Below are 23,091 nucleotides of genomic sequence, written 5' to 3' on the forward strand. Positions count from 1 at the left end.
TGTGTACAGAATAGAATAGAGTGGAGACTGTTAATTGCATAAAACTTCTTTTCAAAGTTTTTGAGTAATTATTGCTCACCAATTGGACAATGTATTGAATGCATGGATTAATATCCCAGTGTCTTTGTTAAACATATTTCTGGAAACATGAGAACTTCCCAAGAATTAGAATAAAGTGGTGAAGAGTGATCTTAAAGGGAAATCTAATGCAATTTTTGAATACCCCCAGTTGAGAGTTACTTCATTTCTTTTTTTCTTTGGTTTTTCTAAACAGGAATCTTCTGAGTTGTATACAGGAAATTGATTCCAGGATAGATGCTGCTGGGGAGTATAAGGTAGCATTTCCTCCTCAAGATGGCATTCAGCAATGGACGGACAGACTGCAGCATCTTGCCATGCAGTGTGTCATGGTCCTTGAGCAACTGTCTTGGTTTATACAGTGCTGCCCAAGAGAGCAGTCTTTGTTGTGCAGTGGCGATGAAAGGACAGCTATAAAAACACACATTCTCCAGTGTAAAAGAACCAACCAAAGTCTGGGAAATGCCCAGATGGGAATACCTGACCTGATTCCATCAGAGCTAATATATCCGTCTCCAGTGACTGCAGATCAACTGCCTCCTGGATCTAAGATGCGAAACCAGGATCAGCTGTGGCAGCAGTTGGCTGCTAAAGTGACTGAGATGCTAGCCGAGGTTAAGGCAATGAAAAAAGATGTGGACAAAATAAGACAACAATCTTGTGAGACGTTATTTCATTCTTGGTGAGTCCTGTGTTTGGCTAGAAGGGAAACTGTTTCTGTGCTTTTGGATGCTCATGTAAGGTTTAAACATAATATGCAACGTGCATTTGAAAAAGTTTTCTACTTTTTTAAATGTGTTTTTAAAGAATGTCTGAAAATGTATTTTGAAAATATTTTTTCAGCTTTTTTCCTAATGAATGTTTTGAGTTTCAAGCCTAGTTTTTCAAACAACTAAATCTTTCAAACAGTGCAACCAAAAGTTTTTCCTCTTAGCCGAGCTTTTGTCTTTGGTCTCCTGTGATAGTCCACTAATTTTCCAATTATTCCCAGAGGTCCAGGTGCTAGGCAAGACCTGAATTTCTTAATGTAAAAATATAAAAACATGTATTTATTTTGTTTGTTTTAATGGAAACATTTTTAGGTTATGTTTGCATATCTTAAAGAAGCAAAGCAATATATTACATTGTTCTGATTCTAAGTCTGCCCCTTTTTCTTCTTTCAGAAGAACTTCTTAAATTACTGGGGTCAATAGTAATTGTGCCAGTCAGTCTTGACTTTTGCAGTTGCCATATTTTTGTGCATGCCATAAAATACCAAGCCTTTTCTGTGAAGTTTTTGTTTTAGTATTTTTGTACATTTAACTCTTTGGGTCATTCCTTGTTTGTTTGACTTCCCTATTATAAGGGTGGTATCAGTTGCATCCAGAGAAAAAGCTGTTTTTTATTTGTTTCTTTTTTAATTGGACCTGAAAATATGGGGTTGACTTCTGATTAAAACAGTGGAAAATGTTCCTTTATTCCTTTTCGTCATCTGTTAAAGCAGTATTATGGTTGCCGTCAGTATTTGTTGCTATGACTTTTAAAAAGTTAGGGAAATATGTATAAGTAACCCCCATTTCTAAAGGTATAATTTTGAATGGAAGTTTTTGTCTTTCAATATTGTGACCTTTCTTGTTACAGGAAAGATTTTGAAGTTTGCACTTCAGGACTGAGTTGTCTGTTGAAAGTTTCCTCTCAGTTACAGGGCTTAGAGTCCCTGTTTGTTCTTCCAGATGTGGAAGGTGGGCAGTATGCAAGGCAGATGACATTAATCAAGAGCCTAGAATACATCCAGGAAGAGGTTAATAAAACTGCAGTAGAATTTGCAACCTGGAAAGAACAGCTTCTCACTCCCACATCAGATTGTGATGGTAAGGATAACTCCTTTCTTTTCACAATGTAACTTAAATAGGAATTCCAGAAACTTGGTAGCTCAGTTATTGCACAAGACAAATGTGCCCGAGACACAAATTAAAGCTAGTTTGTTTTCATCGGGGATCTGGGTTTTCTGTTTCCAGATTTCCCCCTTTCCCTGAGGAAAATGCAGCTTTCTCATTTTAATGGAGTAACCCTCAGATTTTACAGTTCTGGCAAAGAGCTCTCTACAGGCTGGCAGAGTTCCTGCCTGCAAAGGGCTGTGGGGGAGCGGGAGGAAGGTGGTCAGGCAGGGGGCACCATGTGCATTTATAGATAGGTATGAGAAACTTTGCATAATGCCTGTCTGCTCTGTTTACATTTTTACTTGATAAGGGCTGATAATCAACCCGCTTAATAGCAGAGAAATCTGTCTTTCAAAGAATATTTCTAGCGATGGGCAAACCTCCTATTTTGGATAGTCCCTGAAATGTTTAATGCTTTACTGAAACATTTGAGGTTCTGCAGTCTCTAGCCCAGCACATACTTTTGAAGATCATTGTGGGCAATCTGTTGCTTTGGGCAGCCCTAGCGGCAGTGGCTCCTTCCAGCTGCTACAGCTACCAGACTTAGCCCCACTGCCTGAGCACTCCAGCCCATTTGCCCTGCATCCACCACTGGGGGGCAAGACCCACGGGCAGGCAGGGAGCAGCACCCGGGAGTGAGATGAGTGGGTGGAGCTCAGGAGACCCCGGGACCTTGGGATAGCAACATCATGGGGCCAGAGCAGAGTCACAACCCACTACCCACATACCCCTGCCCAGTGCTTGTCACAGGGGTGTGTAGGCAGCAGATGGCAGCGCTGCCCGGGGCCTGGCCCTGCACTGTTACCACTCTGCAACTTGCCCCATGATCACAGCCTCAGCTTCCTGTCCTGCTCCCAAGCACTGCCCACTCTGGCCCCATCCCATATATGGAGTTTTGGTGAGCTGTTGCATTGTGGGGATTCTGACCCGGCCTGAGACAGCTCAGCAAAACTCACTATAGGCAGGTCCAGACAAGAGCATACTTTTGGTTTGCGGCACCACAGACCTGTCTGTGCGGCTGCATGCTGCACATAACACACATGCAGGCATTCCCTGCCCTGCTAATTTGCAGTGAAGGGTTTGTGTTTTGGGGCAGGGGTTGTTTTTTTCTTGACACGAGGAGATTCTGCTGTCAAAAAAACCATGCCTGAAAAAAGCCAGGCAGTGCATGTGGCAGCAGTGTGTGCTGCCCAAAACTGGATCCTGTCTGGCCGGAGCCACACTCCTGCTGCTGGATTGCCACCGCTGGAGCCCTGTGAGGCTCCCAGCTAAGGCTGCTGGGGCCAAGCCAGGTGCACCAATCCAGTTAAACTTCCCATGCAGTCCTGGTGATTGTGCATTGGATTCCAGAGCCTTTAAAGAAAGTGCTGAAACTAGAGCCTCTAAAACTAAACCACGGTAGGGTTGATTAGACAGGTCCTTAAACTATAAAATCAGTGCTCTGCTCCTTTTTTTTTTTTTCTCTCTTAATTGAATTCTTTGGCCCATTCCTAGTAATGTCTCTCATCTGCCCCTGGAAAGCTGTTATCTGTCTTCATTTAAATAAATGCCAAACAGCCTTATGTTTAGAGCAGTGTTTGCCATGTATAAGAGAGGTTGCCTTCTAGAGAAATTCACTGTTATCATGGAAAATTATGACTGTATTGTTTCCAAAGGGAATCAAGAATCAGATGAAAGTTTTGTAGAGCATTTCTCAGAGCAAGTAGAAACTGCCATCCGTGTTGTCCTGTGTGCCATCCAGTGCTTGGTAGAAAGAAAACAGGAACAAGGAAAGGAGAAAGAAAACTCCCCAGAGGAAGATGGTAAGTCTGTGACCTTAGCCAAAAACAACAAGGGAAAATTGTGCACATGTAAAATGAGATATGCTTGCATGTCTTCATTACTGGTTACTCCAGACTGCTTTATCCTGCTAACTGAAACTATCCATAGAACCTGCTAGGGATGGGGATTTATTGCTTTGAGCTATGATCGTGAATCTCAAAGTTGGGTTTGGTAACGTTTTTTCTGTGCTTCTACTGAAGAGGATGCCTCAGCTGACAGACTAAAAGCCGGGCATTTAACTAAACTCTTGGATGAAGACCTCTCTGCTGATCTGAGTTCTTTGCATATGCAGAAAATCATTTCGGCCATTTCAGAACTCTTGGAGAGACTGAAATCTTATGGAGAAGACTGCACGCCAGATAAACGCAAGGTAAATTCATTCTTCCCTTAAAGTCATTGTTTTTAAGGTCCCAAAGGACATAAGATTTAACTATGGGCTATTCAGTGTCTCTGCATCACCGGTACCATGTATTGCTAGAGTTGTAAAACTGTAAAAGTCCTTGCCATGTGAAAAGTAGAAAACCATTATAACTGTAAAGAATTAGAATTAACTGTGTGAAAAATGTTTTCTGAAAAATATTCTTTTAATTTTAGGCTTAAAATAAATTTCTTATTTCAGAACAAGTCACTAAGCTCTGCACAGTTGCCTCAAGATAGGCTGTTGTAGTAATTAATTATTTCCAGAATGCAAGGTTTTGGAAAGGCACATAGTAAACAAATTAAACTGAATTTATGAACCAGACACATTGGTTCACCAAGGCAGAACATGTTTTGAGCACCTCTGTTTACGGTATCTGTTCTTGGCCTCTGTCAAGACTCATTTGAAATGTATAGTTATATCGAATGCCCTTTTTTGTTTTTCACTTAACTGCAGTTCTTCAATCAGTCCTGCTACTTGCTGGTGCGTCTGTTGCCTATGCTCTGCAAGTATTCAGATCTTATCCTCTTCTACCTCACGGTTTCCTTGACATCTCACAGGAGTACTGGGAAATTGCTTTCTGTTTTAACTAGTATATTCACAGAGCTTGCTCAAAAGGTAAGTTATTAGGGACATTATAGGATTGATATTAATCTTGCATACTACATTCAAAGGCCTAGGATGGCTTAATTATCAAATTAATTTCTAGCTGTACTTGTTTAACATCTATAAAGATGAGTAAGAAAATTTAAAGCTCTGAATGTTTTCATGATTTACTTGTTGTAACTAGCAACAGTATATTCACTGTGGTGGTACAGTGTGCAATCATGGGAGGCATACAAAAAGCTTAAAGTTTTTCAATCTTTTTCTAACTTGCTAATGAAGCGACTCATTCTAATCAGGTTTATTGAGACTTGGGCAGATTTGATCTTTCTTGGCTCTGAGGAAGCTAGTATTCAGGTGTGTTCTTGGTTACAGGGGTGCAGGTTGTAGCTATGTTGGTCTGCAGGCTGTTGGTCTGTGTTGTTGATTAAAATAATGTTCTTTCATTTTGCCGTTACTTAATTTTGAATTAGATCAATAAAAATGTTTGCCTTTAGGGATTTTGTCTGCCTAAAGAATTAATGGAAGAAGCAGCAGGGGAAGGAGCAACAGAGTTCCATGACTATGAAGGTGGTGGCATTGGAGATGGGGAAGGCAAGAAGGATGTGAGTGACAAAATAGAAAATGAGAACCAGGTATGTATGCACAATGTTGCTCAAGGGCACCTAGAAACAAATTTTCTCTAGGGAGAAATTGTTGCTTGTTTGAAATCATTATTTGTTTTTGACACCATTTGTGATGAAAGCAAACTGAATGTAAAGTACACACATTTGTGCCTAGAAATGCAATTTATTGTGAATTTGATCTTCCAGAGTAGCAGAAAGCTGTAATTATAGTATATTTTCATTTGTTTGCTACCAGTCTGTTTTGAAGAATTCATTAAACAGATTATAACTACCAATGTATAAACATCAAGGCATACAAAATAACTCTAAAAAGACAAAAGTTTGCCTTCAAATTTAGGGGCAGTTCTAAAAAATGTAACGTGCAGGTTGTAATCAGATAAACAATTAGAAATATTGCTGACAGTCCATTTTGCATTTCATATTAGTACAAAAATAGATCTGAGTGTTACCAGGGTGCTATTAAAATCTTTAAGACAAGCCAACTGTAACTAAACCCTCAACTGTGACTAAACCATTCAGGTAGAAGACGCTCAGCAAAATGGGCAAGAAAAGGAGAAAGAAGATCCAGACTCTAAACCAGATATTGAAGGAGAGGACAATGCAATTGAAATGTCGGAGGACTTTGAAGGGAAAATGCATGAAGGGGAACAGGACAAGAAAGGTTTGTTACTTTCACTGAAGCAAACCAAAAAGATTCCACACCTGATGCTTCTGAAAAATTGTATTTTGATATGGAAAAGTGTATACAGCAAAATGGTTCTAACAATAGAATAACAATATTAGCATACAAATAATAACAAAGCCAGCTGCAAAAAAACAGCAAATCTGACTATCTTCTGTCACAAGTGAGTGGAACTGGAACTTTCTGTTATTAAAGGACCCACCAGGACATTAGTTTACTTCCAGATTACCAGGTTTCTCAGGAAATGCCTATTTTCATCAAAGTTTTACCCATTGAGGAGTAGGCTGCATTTGCCTTAGCAAAAAGAGCTAACTTTGAGCCTCCTGTACCAGTTGCCATTGACTAACTATCTGTAGCAAAATATAGGTGGGTGTTATGCAGCAGCATATTATTATTAGTTAAAGTAATAGTTAGCTTATCCCTAGCTCTCAAGGGCTGTCCTCATTTTATAGATGGAAAAAGTGAAGCACAGAAAGGTGATGTTACTTGCCCAAGGTCACTAGTTAAACTGGTAGCAGTGAAGAATAGTCCCCATGTGTGAGTTATAGCTCAATGCTTTCTGAGTTTATTAAGCTAGATTGCCTCCCTATAGCACAACAGATTTTAGTGGGTAGACCTAAACAAAATTATTTCTTACCTGTTAAGTAAAGCGTGCATAGTTCCTCTAGCTGCTACCAGAAAGGAGGCTTTTTGTTTAAATATGAAGTACTTTTCAGAGCAGAGTCACGTTTTGGAAGGATTGTGTCAATGGATTTTCTCATTCATTCACTTTAAAATAAAAAATACAAGTACTTTAGCAGAATCATGTGGGCTGCCATTGGCAAATAAATTTAGCCTTTTTGCACATAGAAAGGACAGATTTTGAATATTTTGGATGTAATTTACAACCTCCTGACAGACCTGCCAAGAATTGAGGACTTGGTGCACCTACAAAATGACATGCATTCCAGAATCATTAGGTAGATTAGACCACCTGGGAAATATTTTTGAAAATGCAAGAATTACTTTGCAGAAGATTTGGGGAAAGGTCCAAGGTTGTATTTTGTGTGTTCAGTTCCTGTTTAGCAGCTACACCACATTTTGGATCTGGCCCTTAGTCTCATTAGTTGCACAATTTTAGCCTGTACCTTGCGCATGGGGATATCTACTGACTTGTGATGATGTCTACAGAAGAGGATGACAAATCAGATGAAGATGAAGAATTGGATAAGCAAATGGGAAATCTTGGTGATGCTGAAGCTGATAAACTGAATGAGAGGCTCTGGGGAGATGATGATGAAGAGGAGGAAGATGATAGTGGTGACAATAAAACAGAAGAAATGGGACCAGGAATGGATGAGGTAAAATAAGCACATTGAGATAAAAAGGAAAAAAATAAATAATTTTATTGATGTACTGTCACCTAGGGAGTGAGGTTTGACTTGGGGGCAAAAGTAAGTAACCCCTCTTTTGACACAGTGGCAGAAGTCTGTACAAGAGAAGCAGTGAGGATTTGACTGCTGTCTGTAATTCAATAAGATCCAGTTCTTTATTCTTTATAATCAGTTTTCAAGAGCTTGGTTGGTCCTGACTAATCAGAGGAAAGTGACTGGTCCTCAGCTGTAGCATGATTCAGGAAGTTGCATCCATCCAGTGAAAACATGCAACATTGAATAGAATCAACCTGGAATATTTAGTTCTCCCCTGAATTATGTGCTTAGGCCTGATGCAGTTTGTCCAGGCTTGCTGTATATTGGCAATTATCTCTACTGATTGTGGCAAATGTAGATTACAGCCTGTGTATTAGGCTCTGGCATTAGGAGGGGCATAGTTTGAGTAGATTCTAAATGCCTGTTTGCTTTGTGTGGGAGATGCTACCTTAGTCAAAATCTACAGGGGACAGTTTGCATAATCATAATCCTGGATTTTTATTTTTATTTTTTTGCTCAATACTCAGGGTGATTCGGAGCTTGTGGCAAAAGATGACAACTTGGATGCAGGCAATAAAAATGATGACAAAAAGCAGCCACTGAAGGATGAAAAGAAAGAGGAGCAAGCAGAGGATGGTGGAAACCAAGAGAAAGTCCATGAGCAAATTGATGAGGTAAAAAGGATTTCAGGCAGCATGAAGAGCAAGGCATGAAACAGCACTTAGAGAAGCCTGAAATATTGTACTTCTCTTGTGCCAAGGACTACAGTGACCTGTTATTGGCTGATTTAAAAAAAAAAGTTTTAAAACAGTTACGGCTAATGTGATTTTAAAAAAAAAACAAACAGATTCATACTTATTTGCAAAGAAACTGCTGTGTTCTAAAAATACTTCTATTTCTTGTCTTCTGTGCCACACTGAGAACTTAGCGTGTTGTGTATAAATGAAGAAACTTCCAAAACGTTAACCTCATTCCTTGATGAGAATAAACCACACTGAGTACTATTACATATATTTTAATGCTTCAGAATTCAAAACATATATGCATTTGTTTTACCTAAAAATACCAATGGATGGTTCAGCAGAAACACCACATCAAAATGTATTTGGGATGATCAATGTCTTATCCTTGTTTTGTCCAGGAATCAGTGCATTTACCACTGTACAGAGTTTAATAGTAAAGAATTAAATACACATACTTAGCTGCATGATAACACCATGTAGTGCTTCTGTTTTGTGACCACAAGTATCTGTAAATTGCTCTTGAAAACCCATCTGTACTGGCCCAAACACTAACAGCACATAGAGCTGCCGGGCTGATGCTGCCCAAAGACTTTTAGCAATAGAATTCTAAACAGAGCAGAGGGCTTCTTGGTGGGGGGAGAATTCATCAGCATGAAGGGACTCAAAGAAAAAGCTAGGCTAGCAGTTAGGAAATTACTTTTCTCTGACAATCCTCTCTGCTGTCTAGACAGCTCTGACCAGGAGGGTGTGTACTTTAGAAAAGAGATCTTTGCAAGCCAGGATTTATTAACAGAAGTGAGCACCTACACATCCTGACCCAATAAGTCTTTGAGGTTTTCTTACAAGTTTCAAGCTCGCCAGTTTAGTTTGGCCTGCGGACTTGGATGAACTAAACGAAAGTATTATTGACCTGTTTGTCCTGCAAAATACAATGTCATGTAGTGTTAGCTCCCAGTGAATTGCTTTCCCACCTGGTTTTCTTTCCCTTTCCTTTCCACCAGTAATATGCTGTTTTCTTGTTTTCCTGCTTGCCAGCGGGAGTATGATGAAAATGAGGTGGATCCCTATCATGGCAAGCAAGAGAAGCAGCCTGAAGTTGAAGCTTTGGACCTTCCTGATGACTTAAACCTAGAGAAGGAAGAGGAAAAGAGTGATGAGGAGAATGAAGGAGAAGGTATAACTGAGAAGCTGTCTTAGCAGATTCTCAGAGGAAAACTAAACTGAAAGTGAGGATGCTGAGAAAAGAGGGATGATGAGTTAGATACTGAGCCTGTGCAAACATCACCGTTGCTCAAAAAGAGAAATCTTTCATTAACTTCAGGGAATTTAAAATGTTAGTTTTACATGCAGGTTAGTTCACAGGACAGTTTTTTGGCAGTTTGAGTCAAAAAGTAGGACTGGATAAGGTGCTCATAATCAAAGTGTACCATTTAACCTATTCCCTGAAATCATTTTAAGTAGGGATGATTCAACAGCTTCCCTAGGTAGACTGCTTTTTGTCCAATTGCTATACTTCCTGTGATAAAATACCTTCAAATGTTTGTACTTGATGATTAGATGATGGCTACTAAATAGGAATGCCCCCAATGGACCAATAGGACCTAATTGGACCCAAGTTGGTTGTAGTTTTGAAGAGAAAATACGTTACAGAAAATCACAGATTCTGTGTGTAGAGTCTGCTTTATTTTTTCCCTGCCTGGTTTTAAAATGCTAGGCTTTTTTTCTTGTCTTTTAATGTTCACTTTCTTTTTGGTTGCCTTTTAAATTTTATATTGCTTTGCTCTTCTTTAACTCAGGGGGAGAGAATCCTTTTGATATAGAAGAAAAACCAGTGGATTTAAATGGGAAAGATAAAAATGAAGAGGATAGTGAAGATGGAGGCAGAGAAGATCAAGATCCAGGGCTAGCAGAAGATAAAGGAGAGGGAGAAGATGGGGGAGATAAAGCAGAGGAAGAAGATGAGGAAGAGAGAGAAGCTGCTGACCAAGAAGAAGGAAATATAGAAAGACCAGAGGAAACCACAGAGGAAGAGGTACAGCCACCAAAAGAAGACAAAAATGAATCTGCTGAAGAGGAGATGGAGAAAGGAGTACTTACTGCTGATGAAGGTCTTCAGCCCCAGGTTGAAAACCATGGTTTTTTTATGTATATATCAGTGGCACCCAACCTTTTCCCCAGTGAGCCAGTTAGCTAGTGCCAGGTTCAATGACCAGCTGGAAGCAGCCAGTGGTCCTAATCCAGCACCTGGGGCAGGTGAGGCTGGCACCATTTGGTGGAGGGGTGCAGGGGGGTATGCTAGCCCCAACACAGCCCTGCCAAGGGGAAAGGAGTTTGACCCAGTCCTGTAGGGTGGAAGGGGGACATGGCCCAGCATTGCTCCAGAAGTGAGGGGTAGGAGCCTGAACCGGCTCTGTAGCAGAAGTGGGGGATGCACACAGGGCTTGAGGTTTGGAAATTTGGCAATGAGGGAGGATGGCCATATTAATGGCCACCTTCCCCACTGTTGAGATTCCAGACCTGTGGGGATCCCCAAAAGTCAAATGAGATGGCTTAGCCCGCCACAGGTTGAGCATCTCTACTCTGTATGAATGTAATGGTGGGGTGGTATAGGAGGGGCATTTTTATATTAATCTTGTTTAGTAAGATTTAGAACTGAACAATATTTCTGTACTAAAACAAGGCTTAGGAAATATGTTTTACCTGTGTCAGGAGTGACAGAAGCATGTGAACAAAATCCCAGTGATGGATATTGTGAGTGAAATACTGAAATTCATGCATTATCACTTGAGTAGAATATACTTATTTACTCGTATAGCTTGTCAGCAGTATTGTTCTCAGACTGACATTTCAGAACACTGAAGCTGTTTGCTCTTACTTCAGGAAGAAGAGGATAAAGACGATCCTGAGAAGGATGAACGACTACCTGAGTCTGCAGAGAGAATGGAACATGAAACACTAGGGCAGACAGGAGAAGAAAATTTGCAGAGTGACACAGCTGTTGAGCTGGCTGGAGCAGCTTCAGACAGAGACCAGGCTAAGGAGGTGATATAGGTGGAAATTTCCAGTTGCAACTGGAGCAGTGTTTTATGGGGTTTTCCAAAATACTTAGTTTTAACCCATGGGTATATATTTTGCTCTGCTCCTGATAGCACTTAGGGACTCTTTATTTAGATTCTTCTCCATGCTGTTATGTCTAGGGTAGAGTTGATGCTACACTTGAAAATGTTATCTGCGTATGGAAGTCTCTGATTTCAGCAGGAAACAACATGAGGCTATTGAGTCTGAAATTAGCTGCATGAACTTGTCGTCTTTTTTTAAATAACTCCCAAGCAGTCAAAGGAGTGTTAACATTATGAGAAGTCTTGAGCTACAGAATTGTCTTATCTGCCTCTTACAAAAATAGCATGTGTGCAAGCACTTTGCTGTATTTTCCAGAACTACAACTCAGCTCAGCCATTGCTCAGTTATGTAAGATGAAAAGCTATCCTAACAGGCCCATTTAGTTTCTAGAATTTTGTGCAATAACAGCTAATGCTCATTTCCTGATCTTTCTGTTTTATGTTTTCGTATGACCCAGAGTAACAGCTGATATTTTTTTTCTTGTCTTTTAGGAACATGGGACTGGATCTGCTGATGCATGTCAGTCAGAAGGCCATGAATCCCAGCTAATGGCACGATTGGCTTCTCAGAAACAAAGCAGAAAAAATACTCAGGTTCCTTTTTCTTTTTCAATTCTTTAAGCTCTGTGAAGTCTAATAATGAAAATGTGTTGTTAACATTAAGAATCAAATTACCTAAATCAGTGGGCAGCAAACTTAAGGCTGTGGGCTGGAGTGACCCAGTTTGGGTCAAGGGTGGGCAGGCAGATGCTAGGACCTGGCCTGGCCCCTACTACCACTTGCCTCCTCAACAGCAGGGGGAGAGTGCCCCCAGCCAGCGCTTGTCCATACCACTGAAACTCCATGGCCACAGGCTGGATGAAATGGCTCTGTGGGCTGAAATTTGCCAACCCCTGATCTAAACTAAATTACAGGTTGGCTACTCTGCATGCTAACATTTTGATCCAGTGTTCTGGTTTGACCTCACTTATTAAACATGCATGGTGTCAATTTCTCCATTTTCAGAGTTTCAAGAGAAAACCTGGTCAAGCTGACAATGAGCGCTCAATGGGGGATCACAACAAGCATGTCCATAAACGACTGAGAACTATAGACTCTAGCAGTGAAGCCAAGCAGAATACAGCTCAGCCTGAACAAGACATGGAAAGTGCTGATGCCTTTGAACACATTAAGCAAGGCAGTGAATCCTATGATGCACAGACATATGGTAGGGTAGTGTCTGCAAAACTTACAAGCTCTAGATTTAGAGTCCATATTAAAATTGAGATCTAAAGCTCCTATTATCTGCAGTTATGCCCAGCACCATATTTTTTTTATTTTCAAGTGAACTATGTTTGTTTCTGCAATTATGCTTTTTTTAAAGGGATAACTGATGAACAGTACAGTCACTGTTTTGTTAGTCTCTGAAAAGTCAGACGTATGCATGAAGGTTAACATTTTTGAGTGCCGAATTGCCCAAGTCACTGCTGAAATGGGGTCTTACTTTGTAAAAATTGTTACCTCAATTGTCATTTGTGTATCTAATAGATCCCTTTTGTGTTAACTGCATATAAAGCAAGTCTCACTGGCTTTTCCCAAAGCACCAATTTAAAAAGTAATGCAATGACTTAATTCATTCACCTATTTTAAGTAATAATTTTTAGAAAGGAAGCTAATGAAGAATGCAAGAAGGAAACTAATGACTGAATAGTAGCTTAGATTTTCCACTCACTGAAGTTTTTAAGCTATTTTTTAAATGTAATCTTGAGAAAACAAAAAGGTGATTCAAGAAGCTGAATACGAGTCTTTCCTGATATGGAAGAACTTCAGAAAGCAGGGATCTTATTATTTTGGTTGTAGTTGGGGTTTTGGTTTTCTTCCACTTGAATGTCCCTCTTACTCTCTTTATATAGATGTAGCCAGCAAAGAGCAGCAGAAACCTACTCTGCCTCTCAGTGATGAGAAGGAAGAGGTGGATTCTGAAGATGCAGCCATGGAAACAGAAATGCAGAACAATGAGGATTTGAAAGCTGTAGACATAGAAGAACTGAAGCCTGAAGTAAAGAAGTCTGGGATCACTAAAAACTCTGGTAAATGCCCCTTAAGTATACCTAATTATCCATAAAGAAATCCTACATTTAGTACTGAAGCATCTGCTTTTAATGGTCTCTTCTGATTCTCTGCCCTAAAACCTACCCAATTAGCAGCATTCATCTTTTATTGAATTGGTTGAGTGACAGAGTGCCTTGCTGTTTTCTTTCGAGTTAATGGTCTCTAATTTTTTCCCACTGCTTCATAGAAGTGGAAAAAGCAAATGGTTTCCACTCAGGTAGGCAGACTGCCAGATCCGTTAATTGGCTTGTAACAAGTGTATTCAAATCCAAGAGTGTCAGAAACACAAGTGCATGCAAGAAAGCCCAGTTTTCACAAGACAGCAGGAGGTGGAGGGGTGGGCAAAATGACATCATGAAGCACAACAGCATTGATGCATCAATTAGAGAAGTAAGTTGCATGGATGGGCTAAGTAGGAATATGGTAATGAACTGAGTTGTCTAAGGAAGAGGGAAGAATGACAGTAGAGCTATAAACCTGATCTGTGAGTCAGAGGGGAGGATGCCAACCAAGACAGAAGAGACTGGATGCAAAGAAATGCTTCTTGACAACTACAGCAGCGATATTTCATTTTAATCCGAGTTAATGAAACTAGAGCCTGAAATTTACAATGACTTCCTTATCAACCAATCCAATGGCTGACTAAAGAGAAATGATGAAATAAGTAACTTTTCCAAACTGAAGCTCACTTTTTATTTTCTTTCAGGTTAATCTCTTTGCTTATGCTTCTTAAACTGACTAACTTTCAATGTGGGGCTGATGACCACTAGAAATAAATGTATAAGTGCAAAGCAAGATGGTACAAGCTTTTGTATTTGGGCATATATTTGGATTTGTTCTCTACTCTGTACAACGTTTTGGTTTTCCACAAAGTTTTTACAGGGCAGACTTGCCCACTACTTTATATCTGGGGCTTTTCCTGTCATACCGCCCTTCTGTCTTTTCTTGTGATAAAAGTAATTCTGCTGCATTAGCAAGATGGGTCAATAAAAGAAATAGTAGCAATAAAAGAAAACTGCAGTCCTTTGTTTAGACTTCTTTACATATCTTTCCTGTAAGTGAGAGTTTAATTTTTAAAATGGATCCCACAGCTGAAGTGCGTTACTTTATTGTGGGACAAGAAATCATTGGCATTGTTTTTATTATCAAAAGATAATGTGCTGAATATTATGTTCTATCACTAAGTTTTCAAACACCTCCTGTCAGTCAGTATTGATGGCCAGAAGAACAGATAACCATATGATAAGCTAGGACACGAATTCAGCTTGACAGTCACTCCCTGTTAACTGCCTCTATGTGCACCTTATTTCCCAAGTGAAAGCAGAGTAAGCAGTTTACTATATAGTAGAAGCCTGCACACAGGAGTTACCAGGAAGAAGCTGATATGCTGTAATTCACACCCTAGAGTACACCTCAGTAATTGGTCCATGTGGCCAAGCCCTGTAAAAAAGCCTAGGTAACTTCTAAAAATGAATTAACACTTAAAAAAAAAATCCACTAGTGCAGGGCTTGTTCAGTGGCACATGTTTCACATGCAAAAAGCATGTCAAAGCAGAGAAATGGGCTGGGTGAAGAAAACTGTATCAGTGTACACTAAAGTGGAAGTACCTAGTCTTTACACTGTTATGATTATTGTGTATCCCCTTCAAGAATAACTCTTGTTTACCTTCCAAAGTATCTAAACTTCTGGGCATTTCAGTCCAGATAGTACCCAGCACCAGACCCTGGATGTATTGGGGAATGCAGTGTTTAGTAAATATGCATTATATGACTCTAGGTTCTGATGAAGCAGAGTTGGAGATGCAGGATCTCACAGATTCTTCTGAGGATGTCAAAGATTCTTCAATAAACAAGCAGCCACAGGCATCAGAAGAGGATCCAGAGAGAAGTAAAAACTCTACCATACACACAGCCCATCGGTATTTGATGGATCCCGCAGTCCAGGTATGATACCTTAAAGAGTCTCCCTCCCTCTCTTGTTTTAATTTAAAAGGGAGTGATAGAGGAACAAAGATGCCATCCAATGCATCTTTACAGCTGAAACATGTTCATTCTGAAAGTAAACTCATATCTCCAGTACAGGGTTACCTCTGGGATGACCCTCAGATGGAAAAACACTTCAGTTTTATAGGGTCTAGAAATGGAGAGAGGGGGACCCACTGGCCAAATGCCAGTGCAGAGGGAAAGGAGGGAAGGAATGGATAGGCCTCATAGAGGGGATATGACTGCTCTGCGGCCAAGAAATGGCGCAGTCTTATGGACAGGGAAGGTTGCATATGCTTCACCCCTGCGGCTTTCTCCTGCAACAAGCTAGTCACAGATTTTTCACAAAAACTTTTGCCTTCCCTTGTGTATAAGCTTTGCTTGCACAGAATAACAACATAGTAGAGTCCTAGGAAACTCTGGAGCCTATTGAACATTCAAAGTTATAGTTTCTGAGAGAGGGTATAATAAGCTCTGGTAATGCTGTTTATAATTAGTAGTTCTGGCACAGGCAGTGAGGAAGGCCCAGTTTGTGAATGAGGAACACATGCTCTCACTGTCTGTATTGCAGAAGTACCTGTCTTCATTTTTATTATTATTATGGGTATTTTAAGCTCTGAAACAGCTTATCCAGGGGTGTTAAACTCATTTTGGCATTGAGTGCATGCTTTGTGAGGTGCCCATGCCTCATACTGGCTCTGGTGCATAGGGCTGGTCTGTGGACCCAATCTAGACCACCCCAGACTCAGAGCCAACAGCAGAGCCAGTCTAACAAGGCAGCACATGACAGGGCATGTCCTTTGCTGCCTGCAGCGCACGTGCCCAGGGCATGCAGTGTGCAGGGCCTGCATGCGGCACCTGGACCAGGCTGGTCCTTTATGCTGGCTAGGGGACCAGTCCAGATGAAACCCACAGACTGTCCCTGCGTGCTGGACTTGTTTGATGAGGGAACCACATGCAGCATATGCCTCAAAATGGCCCCCTGTGTGGGGCTGGGATTGGCATGTGCCACTGCAGCATGGGGTTGGTCTAAGACCCACAGGCAGGATTGTAGGGCTCCATGGGCTAGATCCAGCCAGCAGACTGTATCTTTGGCAGCCCTGGCTGATACCATATTATTCCTACAGTGATGTCTGTTTGCACCCACTGTACCCCAACTTTGGTTATTTTAGCAGAGGTGTATCGAAGTTCTTGTAGGTAGTCGTTGTGTCAAAAAGGAACAAATAGGACAGATGCAGACCTTGGCAGTAACAATAAAACAGCATTTTTTTTAAAGCGCCATTGTCTGCAAAGATATGGGTCTTTTGTTTCCTGAGTAACCAAACACAAGACAGATGGATATATCCAGTGGCTCAAGTAGACTGAAACAGGAAGGGGAGGTTTCGCAGTACCAGTTAGAAAGGAGGGTAAAGCATCACTTGGCTAAGCCATAGAGGAAACGGAGCGCTCCTGATTAATTTTTAGTAGCATATGGAAAAGCTGTGGTTCTTTGAGCACTGTCCTCTATCTCTCCTCCACAAGTTTGACTACAGTAGATGCCTAGAGAGACTTCTTACAATTCCTTGTGGATTAATAAATTATTGGCATTGTTTTATTTCCCATGATTTTGTAAAAATATTTTTAAATATGAAAACTAGTAAGGACTTTGTTTTAACTCTCTCTGCAGGTTTTAGAGATTCAATTCTAAATGTACTGTAGTTTGATTAAGTTACTATCTATTTAAATTAGGAATTCAAGTCCCCATTTCATTTACTGTAAATGGAGACTGAATGAATATAATGTAAGTCTTTATCTTAAAATAGGTAGAAGTTATCAAACAGTAATACAAATGTGATAAGTAATTAGCCATATTCCTCTAATCCATTAGTTAGTTACTCAAGTGAATCTTTCTTTTGGAAATTTTAAATATGTCAAAATTAAAATCAGTTACTTAAGGCAATTTAAATCAATCACCTGTAAAACCTGTATATCTAGTATAACTAGAAAAACCAGAACTCTGACTGCATTGTTTTTTAGCAGTTCTGAAGATTGTTTTTTTCATGCCTCTTAGTCCCAGAGAGATTTATAAAGCTTACTTAGATTTTTATGGTGTCAAAAAACCTGCAGTCACTGAAAAATGAGCCCATCTGAAATTCTCATAAATGTATTTCTAGCCCATCATTACAGACCCTGAAGAGCTGAGACAGGAACTGGAAAGACAACTGGAAGCTTGGCAAACTCAGCAGCCTGGAAGCCCAGATGAGGTGAGTGAACCTTAACTTATACTAGAATCTCTTACCCACATCCTTTCATATGGTTACACTACTGTAGTCATTGATGAGGACTTAAACTAGGATCTAATGTTCAGACTATGTACCTTTGTCTTTAAAGGAGAATTTGAGCACTACAAACTTCTTAACTCCATTCCTAAAATGGGCATTAATTCGGATCTTATTTCTAAAGCACTGCCTACTGTTTGTAGAAAGCTGCTTTGAACTTGTACTGGTAATGACCTCTAGAACTTGCGTCCTGAGAAACATTTCTCTCAGCCTCTCAAGTCCTTGCACATTGCGTATGTCACATGCCACTTTAAGTTAATTCATTATTGATGGAAGCTGCCTCTTTCAACTGAAGTATTGAAGTGCCTGTGTCTGGATTGTCTCAGAACCAGAATTTGATGTCAGAACTTTTTTCAACTTTGCTGTAGTAACTCCAGCTATGAACTGTAAATTATATTTAAACATTATCCTTAAATAGGATTGTCATGATAAAGACTGTTGCTAAATGTTGTAATTATTAACATCAACTAGAAGGGAACATGGTGTTGGCACTCATGGCCCAACTGATATCAGAACTTGGCTCTAATGTTTTGATAATTTCGTTAGGCAGATACTTTTACAGGCTGAAGATAGTTATCTCTTCCTTACTAATTAAATGGAAGGTAACATTTTAGATCCTTCTTTATTCATGGATGTTACAAGTAAAGTAAGATCAATTTTAAATTAAATGGTATTCTCTCCATTAAGATTATTAACCAATGCCCTTCATATTAGAGTGATGACGTAGCCATGACTTTCTAGAAGGCTTTATCCCGACTACATACATAGTCTGATATCACCCTAAGATATCCTTGCCTCCCTTTAAAAGGGCAAAGTTGTAGTGAAATTGGATGTCACTTGTTTCTCTACTTCTATCTAATTTAAAGTAACATGTTTCAGATACACTTTCCTTGTCAAACTAGGATCCTTAGGAAAGGTTGTATATGTTACCTGCCTTTTCCTAGCACAATAAGGCCTGATTTTCCTGGGCCCCTTTGCAAGTGGCATGTTTAAATGTCTTTCTCCCGTTTCAGGTCAGTAGTAAGTCAGCTGCATGAAAAAACAAGTTAATTCCATTCTATTATTGTATGTTGGCTGTTATCTATTCATGAGTGGTCCTCATTCCTTCTGCCAGTGGCTTTCTCACCCCTTAGTTGGGCTCCTCTGGCAATGCCAAAATGTAACTGTTATTGCACCAGTTACTTCTGCAATAACAGTATAATTGACTGCTCACTAATGCATTATATTGATTTTTTTTCAGTCTTAAAATGCTTTGTTTTGAATGTTGCACATAGAGGAATTGCAGATATCAGTCCTTTACTGGGCTTTTCCCCTTTTAATTTTGACCACAAGAATGTTCCAGGTGACCCTTTGTGGATTCATACCTTTGCATCAATTTAATTTGTTTGTTTTTTTTATTTGCAATATTGTAGGAAAGGGCAGCAGCAGAGATGTGGCAGAGGTATTTGGTACTGACAGCTCCTCTTTCACAACAGCTGTGTGAACAGCTACGACTTATATTGGAACCCACTCAGGCAGCCAAGTTGAAGTAAGTTTTGCTTCTAGCCTCTTCACTTTTCTTTTGTCTGCCCATCATTTTTACAAGTGCAGCTTATTAGAGTGGCAACTCAGTACCCTGGTTTGTAGCGGTTTGTTCCCATTTCATATGTGCGTTCATTCTTTAGTTAGTCTTCTAGGTGATTTACAACATGTAAGTGATATATAGTAAATAATAATGATTTTTATTCTGCCTGAGCCTGTCCATTTGCATTTTTATAAACAGTGGAGAAACTAATTTGAATGATAGTTTCAGCAAGCCAAAAATGGTCTCAGAACCTTTTCTATTTTATTTGGTTTTGATTGCCATATAGTTTTGAACAAGATATAAAAGGCAAATAATGTTTTACCAAGAAATTTTCAAAACTAAGTGCCTAAAACTTAGGGGCATGTTTTGAAGGTGCTGTCTTCTAAAAGTGTTGAACATCCTGCTCCCCTTAAAAATGAAACCAATCTGTAAGCAATTTAAATATGGAGAGAAGGGCTTGATTTGAACTTATTCAGTTTGAAGCTGTAGGCTGATATTGCTGCTGATGTCCAGTAATCATGTCTGCATAAACCATTTTCAGTAAAATACCTCTCCTCACTCCTCTGTTTGCTCCCTTACTATTAGAGGTGATTACCGAACAGGAAAAAGGCTAAATATGCGCAAAGTGATTCCCTATATTGCCAGTCAGTTCCGAAAGGATAAGATCTGGTTGCGAAGGACCAAGCCCAGCAAACGACAGTACCAGATTTGCTTGGCCATTGATGACTCATCCAGCATGATAGACAACCACTCCAAACAGGTAAGAGAACCTTGTAAGGAACCTGTTGCATAGGAAAACAATCCATAATAAAGATGTGGTATGGTAGACGAGGTATTCTTTGGCTAAAAGCAAGAATTTTTCCATGTGGAAGGTTCACTGTTCTTGAGCAGCTTGACTTTGATAGAATGTTAAAGTCCTAGGAGTCTGCAATTAATTTAATATATTACTTGTACAAGTTTAAGAAATTTTAAACAGTTGATAACTTTTTAGTGTAATTTTAATCAATTAAATTATTTAATTAAACCTAGTAATTCAGTTGAATTGCAGTATGGAATGTGTGTGTTCTGCATCTTCTAAATCAGGGGTGCTCAACCTCTGGCCCCCATGTCATCCAGCCCCCAGGGCTTCCCATGAGTTCATGGGGAGCCTCACAGGCCATGACCCTGCACACTAGATGGGGTGCCCATGGGAGGGGGCAGCACAGGGTCCCAGAACCCAGTCCTTGCATGTGGGGTTGGGTGGGAGCAGTGTGGGGCCCAAGAGCCTGATCCCAGTATGTGGAGGTGGCACAGAGTTGGGCAGTGGCAGTATGGGGCCCCAGAGCATGATCTCAAGGTGGGGCCCCAGAGCTTGATCTTGGAGTCAGGGCAGCACGAGGCCCCAAAGCCTGTTCCTAGCACATGGGACTGAGTAGAGCAGGGGCGGGCAATTATTTTGGGCAAGTTTTGGCAAGTCATCAAGGGCCACACAGGTAGCCCTGTCCCTTGACAGGTGCTCCACCCCCTGGTCGCCATCTTGGGATCAGAAGTCCCACCCTCTAGCCCCTAACCTTTGCCACCAGAAGTCCTTCCACTGGCCCCCTGGATGTACTCCTTTCAGCAAGGGGCTTTGCCATCTCGGAACCAGAAAAATACCAAACTGTGTTCTAAAAATCAAACATACTACAACATTCATTAATTTCGTTTCAAAAAATATTTTTGTCCTGATTTAATATGCATTTATGTAGTGTACAAAGAGGGGATAGTATAATAGCTTAAAATGAAGTCTTACTCTTGTATAGTGTGGGAGGGTGGGTATGTGGGGTGTGGGGGAGGGTGTAGGATTTGTGGCGGGGTGGATAGGCTTGGCGGGTTGGTTGTGGGGTGGGGGTGTTTGTGGATTTTGTAGGGGACTGAGTGTGTGGAGGGAGGGTGACTGGGGAGGATTGTGGCTTGCATGGATGGGGAGGGTTTGCCCATAGCCCACGCCCCCGCAGCAGGCAGAGCCCCCACCAGTGCTCCTGCAAGCCTGGGCTCCACTTCTCCTGGCCCTGAGGCATTGGCGCAGGCCTTGTGCTCCCACTCACTGCCACTCTCCCGTTTGCCACTGCTGTCCTCCTGCCCCCCCCACACACACACACTCACCGCTTCAACACCATGTCATGTCCCAGCTGCTTCTGAATTCCCAGTGATGCAGCTGAGAACCAGGTGGTGCTGAAGCTGCTGGTGGGTGAGCGGGGGGAGTGGGGAAATGGGTGCGGCAGGCGGGGGGAAGGGGCAGCAACAGCGGGGAGTGTGGGGATTGCACTGGGGCCAGTGCCGGCAGAGCCCAGAACAGGGTGGCAGGAGTGCAGGGATCCGGGCAACAGGGAGCTCTTTGGAGCCAGGTCAGCTCCCCTCTCTCCCTGCTGGCACACCCCAGCCCAGCTTCACAGACCCCTGCCAGCCTGCACCCCACTCTGGGCCACACGGGCGCTGGCCCTGGTGCACCGGTGTGGGCCCTGCATTCCCGCCCAGCTGTTGCTGTGCTCCACGCCTGTTTGCTCCCCTCCCCTCCCCCTCCACTTACCCACCCACCCACTGGCAGCTCCAGCACCATGTGGTTTCCAGCTGCAGCGCCGGGACTGCAGGAGCCGGCTCAGCCTGGCCCCTGAGAACTGGGGCGATTGCTTGCGGTCCTCCCCTGTCTCACTAACCCCCATCTGTATTTCTTTCAGCGCAGGGAGGTAGGAACAGTCCCAGGCCAGAAGCCCCTGCTAGGCAGTATTTTTTCTAATGTAATATCTGTGGTATTTCCAAGGTAGTATTTCATATGCATATGCATAAAAACTATAAGGAAACAAATACTTAAGAGGCCGTACTTAAATTTGTTTTACTAGAGTATAGAAATTACTTTATATGCTTTTAGTTCAACATGAAATATTGAAAAGATTGATTAGGAGCAATCTAATGACTGATTTGTTTAATTTTGCTTTATTTTTTTTTTTCATAGCTTGCATATGAATCCTTGGCAGTTATTGGAAATGCACTGACTCTTTTGGAAGTGGGACAAATTGCTGTTTGTAGGTGAGGATATTTTAAGTCTGTAACTTATGTTAGTGTTTTAGAGCCAAATAACAATACTGATTTACTTTTAGTAACACACTTTTAAAACAAAAAATTTGCACTTTTTCAGTTTTGGTGAGACGGTTCAGCTACTGCACCCATTCCATGAGCAATTCAGTGACGAGTCAGGAACACGGATACTGCGTCTCTGCAAATTTGAGCAAAAGAAAACTAAGATAGCTCAGGTACCATTAGCAGCATTGTGGGTTGATGTACTCTGAATTTATATAAAAGATAAAGCATGTCATGAGTGACACCTTTCCTTGTGCGTTGTGATTGTCTCCCAGTTCAGACTGTATTGTAAGCTTTGGTTTTGGTATACGTGCTAATCCTGCATTAAGAGCAGCTAGCATAGACTTCTGTACCAGGGCAAGTCCCATTTCAATTTGTAGGACTTCTACAGGTGTTCTTTGTAGTGAACTTTAATGCAGGGTCAGCATCAGAGGGAGGAGAACTCTACGTGTCATGCTGAGTATCTGTGCTAACTAACCAGACATGAGGATTTACAGAAAATGAATTAACCAAAAATTACTTTCACTTTTGTGGTTTGTGCAAGAAATCTTTGTAGTGATGTCTCTTGTACCTTTGTGGGTTTTCTCCAATCTTGGACTGATTTTTTTTTTTTTTTTTCCC

The 23,091-nt window shown here is 41.0% G+C and overlaps 1 protein-coding gene across 1 annotated transcript in view; it reads left to right on the forward strand.

The window, feature by feature from the left end:
* MDN1 (midasin AAA ATPase 1) overlaps nt 1-23,091 on the forward strand; it is a 180,237-nt gene that overhangs the window by 150,146 nt on the left and 7,000 nt on the right. The window contains exons 79-99 of the mRNA XM_019520321.1: nt 275-760; nt 1,699-1,928; nt 3,653-3,799; nt 4,019-4,188; nt 4,693-4,854; nt 5,337-5,474; nt 5,985-6,126; nt 7,318-7,487; nt 8,084-8,230; nt 9,335-9,473; nt 10,096-10,421; nt 11,180-11,341; nt 11,911-12,012; nt 12,424-12,625; nt 13,311-13,487; nt 15,287-15,453; nt 17,646-17,735; nt 19,223-19,338; nt 19,960-20,134; nt 22,346-22,419; nt 22,529-22,643. Coding sequence (XP_019375866.1) covers nt 275-760; nt 1,699-1,928; nt 3,653-3,799; nt 4,019-4,188; nt 4,693-4,854; nt 5,337-5,474; nt 5,985-6,126; nt 7,318-7,487; nt 8,084-8,230; nt 9,335-9,473; nt 10,096-10,421; nt 11,180-11,341; nt 11,911-12,012; nt 12,424-12,625; nt 13,311-13,487; nt 15,287-15,453; nt 17,646-17,735; nt 19,223-19,338; nt 19,960-20,134; nt 22,346-22,419; nt 22,529-22,643 — 3,637 coding nt within the window. The remainder of the gene's footprint in view (nt 1-274; nt 761-1,698; nt 1,929-3,652; nt 3,800-4,018; nt 4,189-4,692; nt 4,855-5,336; nt 5,475-5,984; nt 6,127-7,317; nt 7,488-8,083; nt 8,231-9,334; nt 9,474-10,095; nt 10,422-11,179; nt 11,342-11,910; nt 12,013-12,423; nt 12,626-13,310; nt 13,488-15,286; nt 15,454-17,645; nt 17,736-19,222; nt 19,339-19,959; nt 20,135-22,345; nt 22,420-22,528; nt 22,644-23,091) is intronic.

Source organism: Gavialis gangeticus, unplaced genomic scaffold (assembly GCF_001723915.1).
Source record: "Gavialis gangeticus isolate Ggan-Ray unplaced genomic scaffold, GavGan_comp1, whole genome shotgun sequence".
NCBI classification, from domain to species: domain Eukaryota; kingdom Metazoa; phylum Chordata; order Crocodylia; family Gavialidae; genus Gavialis; species Gavialis gangeticus.